The following is a 3,865-nucleotide window of genomic DNA, read 5'->3' on the forward strand; positions in this document are numbered from 1 at the left end:
GACCTCTTGCCACCCTCACAGTAAAGAATTTCTTCCTAATATCTGATCTAAATTTCTCCCAATTTATACCCATTACTCCTTGTCCTATCATGTCCCCAGTGAGGGGTGTCCCCTTTCACCTACTGCTGCATCACGGGCACCTTGGCAGCCTGGCTGGGGGCAGTGTGGGGGTGTGGGACAGCAGCCAGACAGCTGTGCTTGCTCTCACCCTGAGGAATGGCCACACTCTGGTAACTCCATCCCTCTCTCCACAGACCCTCAAGATCGTCCGCACGGCCGAGCTCTCCCCGTTCATAGTCTTCATCGCCCCAACAGACAAGGCAGAGGAGGTGAGTGGCAGTGTGCTGAAGCTGTCCCCTCCTGTCCCCCTCCAGCTGGGCTTGCCAGCAAAAAGCCCAGGGCTGGGGGGCAACAAGCCCACTGCAGCAACCTAGGACTCTCCCTGCTCCATATCAGCTTCTTTTTGTTTGCTTTTATGTCGGTGATCCAGGAGAACTCAGCCCAGATCAGGAATTGCCAATTCCTGCAGCTGCAGGCTGTCTCTGATTGACACCCCCAGCAACCATTATCCTTGCAAGCATAATTAGCTGCTCAGGCTTGGTGGGGAGTACAGCCCAGCACCCGGGGCAGGACCACTTATCGAGCCATCAGCTATGCAAATGGACACAACGAACAGCCGTTCCTTTCATTCTTTGCCTCATTAAGATGCTGATCGCTTTACCGTTGGGATGAAAGCCGCACTGATACCACAGTTAACTCACTCAGTGCCAAGCACAAGGCTGGCAGCCACAGGCTCCCTCTTCCCAGGAAAGGCCCCTGAGGCAGGGAGCAGTGCTGCCTACCCTGCCCTGCCCCAGCCTGCCGGGGAGATGGGAAGTGATGGGACAACAGGGAAACCCAGAACTGTGCTCCTGCTGGACTCACGAGCAACCGAGGCCAGCTCTCCAAACCTATTAAACTGGCGTTTGTAAAGCTTAAGATACAGACAGTTTGCACAGAGGATATTTAGAGGTACATTGCAGGTATTTATTTAGAGGCACAATAACGGCAGAGGATTGCACAGCCATATGCAGCAGGCTGGGGAGAGGGAAAGCAAGCCTCAGAGCAGAAAGGTCCAGCTGCCTCCACCTCCTGCCGTCACCCACGGCTGCCTCCAGCCAGAGGAATTGCCACCTCCTGCTGCAGTGGGCAGGGCCAGCGCTGCTGCCAGGCTCTATCTATAGCCCTGCAGCTCGGCTCACTCTCACCAGGGGGATGTGGCAGGGTTAATGTGACCCCGCAGAGCTCACATGACCCAGGTAAACTGCTCGTAGCTCTCCTCTCTCCACCCCTGAGAGCTGCCGGCGTCATCCACAATATAGGAAAAATTAATTATATAAGAATAGATGAATATTCTCAGTAACTCTTTCAAGGTGAAGGTAGCTAAGCAGTATACCTTTTTTCCCCTGGGGTAATTGTTAATTACATTTAGAGTTTGTTATTGTTGAACTGAACGCCTTGAAGACCTAAACTTGCTGTGCCCTTAGGGAGGGTTTGGTGTTGCAATATTACTGTGTTGTCTGGAATATGTTTTTAGTGCTGACCACTGAAGGTGTCAGTCTTGTGATCTATACACAGGTATAAAGAAAAAGAAGGGAAAGACATAAAGCCTTGTCTGATTTAGATATATTAATACCTGATTAGGTCTATTTAATCTATTAATAATAGATATAATATCTATCTAGATCTATTAACATTTGCACACTGCAGAGCTCACCAAGCACTGTACCTCAAGCTATCCCCTACTTCCTCAGGCACAGCGGCATTTCGGGCTCCATGAGGGAGACACGTAGAAATCATCTGGACCCGTTTTTGGGGGCAGAGCTGCCTGCAGGGCTGCGCCTCCTGCTGGGCAGCCCAGCCACACCGTCAGGAGGGGGTCAGGCAGCTTTGCTTTTACTCTCAAAACAAAGCAGTAAAACATAGCCAAGACCAGTAGAGAGAGGCTAGTAAAGCTCTGCCAGCTGGTGCTGTTCTGGCCAAAAGCCAGAGGGAAGAGACCATCCTGCAGGGATCCTACCTCCAAACCAGCCTGAGGCCTTGAGCTGGCTACACTACATAGCACAGCACTGCCTGCTTGCTCCGTGAACCTTCTCCCTGGGGGCTGCCACAGAGCATTTGGAAGGTAAAGAGCAGGTCTGGCCTCACTCTAGCAGTTAACCTGATGCTCCAAACATTGCATGGAAGTCCAGACACAAGCTCAGAGATCACACAACAGCTCCTGGCTTAGACAAGCTGCAAGGATGCTCTGTGCTGACACCTCACAACCACTTTGGGTGGTGGGAGGGAGTTTCCTTCCCTGTTGGGATGGAGTGTGCAATTCGTCTCCTCCCCAGCCTCCTGAGCACTCTCCTATTTCTTGCAGTCAGAGGCTTTGCAGCAGCTGCGGAAGGATTCGGAGAGCATCCGGAGTCGATATGCACACTACTTTGACCTCTCCCTGGTCAATAATGGGGTGGAAGAAAGCCTCCAGCTGCTGCAGGCAGCCTTTGAGCAGGCCTGTAGCTCTCCACAGTGGGTGCCTGTCTCCTGGGTGTACTGAGAGGGCATCTGACCCCAGCTGCTTCCCATCGACCATCCTGCAGCCATGGGGAGAAACCTCCTCAGCTTCCCCTGATCCACACACAGCCCAGCACAACTCCTTTCCTTTGCTGCTCCATGGACATGGTCTCAATTGGTTGACACACACAGAGGATGCCCAGATCTCCTCTCCTGGGGGAAGGAACGCAGGACAGGGCTGCCTGGGGGACAGCCACCTCCCGTGGCACTGCAGGGTAAGTCAATGGCCACAGCAGACCCCTGTTGGCTCAGAGCACAGCTCCCTACCTCACGGGGCAAGGGAAAGCACAGTCCTGCTGTAGCACCCAACTGATATTCTCTGCATCAGTCCCAGGGGAAGTGGCAGAACAGGGGCTTTCCCAGTAGATTTCTTCTGATACTGCAGGAGTGCACACTGTACCACAAGCAACTCAAAATCCTGCCTGGTGTCCATGAGGCTTCACACAGTGCAGACCAGAGCTCCTACAGCCAAGGGTTTCCTCTCACAAACTGGGAAGTGGAAAGAGGCAAGAATGGATTTAATGAATGTGTCATGCAGCACCCACCCCCAGGCAGGCCTCACCCTGTGTTCCAAAGTTGGAGTTTTCTGATTAACCCTCTGCAACCATTGGTGTAAAAACTCACTGTATTGAAATTCTCACCGTGCAGCTTGGATTGTTATGGCCTGGCCAGAGAAACTCAGCAGCAGCTGAGGAAGTCCCACAGACCAAACCCCAGAGGGACTGTTCAATGGGTAAATTACATCCAGCCACAAGTATCTGTTGCATGCAGTACATGTGTCTACAAGATCATCCAGGCATGTTTTCCAGTCTAGGGTGTCTCACACACTGTATGCAGACATGAAAGCCATCCTCACCATGGGGTTCCTTCTACAGGAGTGTACAGACGCACAAGCTCCACCACACCATGTCTGGGAAGTGTCACCATGTTCCTGGGCAAACCACAGCCATCATTTAAGTGAAAAATCTCATTTGTGTGTTCAGTCCGTCAGCTATAGGGGCAAGGGGAAGGTGGTTTAAAGTCTTGTGCAATTTTTAAGAATGCCAAAAATAAAATCTATGTGCAATAGGGACCTTCGTTCTGATCCACTGCAGGGAAACTGAGCAGCAATAAATGTGCGCTGAAACATTGCCATGACTGGTGTTTTACCTCTTAGGCTGGGCACTTGCTCAGAGCTGGAATGGTGTCCCCACCTCCCTGACCTTAACACGGTCAAGGCCAAGCAGGCCAGGACTAAAACGGTCCCTCCAGCAGCTCACTGCAGCAC

General features: G+C 52.1%; 1 protein-coding gene across 1 annotated transcript in view; it reads left to right on the forward strand.

Annotated features, from left to right (window-relative positions):
• MPP1 (membrane protein, palmitoylated 1, 55kDa) overlaps positions 1-2,812 on the forward strand; it is an 11,722-nt gene extending 8,910 nt beyond the window's left edge. The window contains exons 10-11 of the mRNA XM_009073845.1: positions 255-329; positions 2,405-2,812. Coding sequence (XP_009072093.1) covers positions 255-329; positions 2,405-2,581 — 252 coding nt within the window. The 3' untranslated portion in view covers positions 2,582-2,812. The remainder of the gene's footprint in view (positions 1-254; positions 330-2,404) is intronic.
• Positions 2,813-3,865: the final 1,053 nt, after the last annotated feature.

The sequence above is a fragment of the Acanthisitta chloris genome, unplaced genomic scaffold (assembly GCF_000695815.1).
Source record: "Acanthisitta chloris isolate BGI_N310 unplaced genomic scaffold, ASM69581v1 scaffold7014, whole genome shotgun sequence".
In the NCBI taxonomy this organism is placed as follows: Eukaryota; Metazoa; Chordata; class Aves; order Passeriformes; family Acanthisittidae; genus Acanthisitta; species Acanthisitta chloris.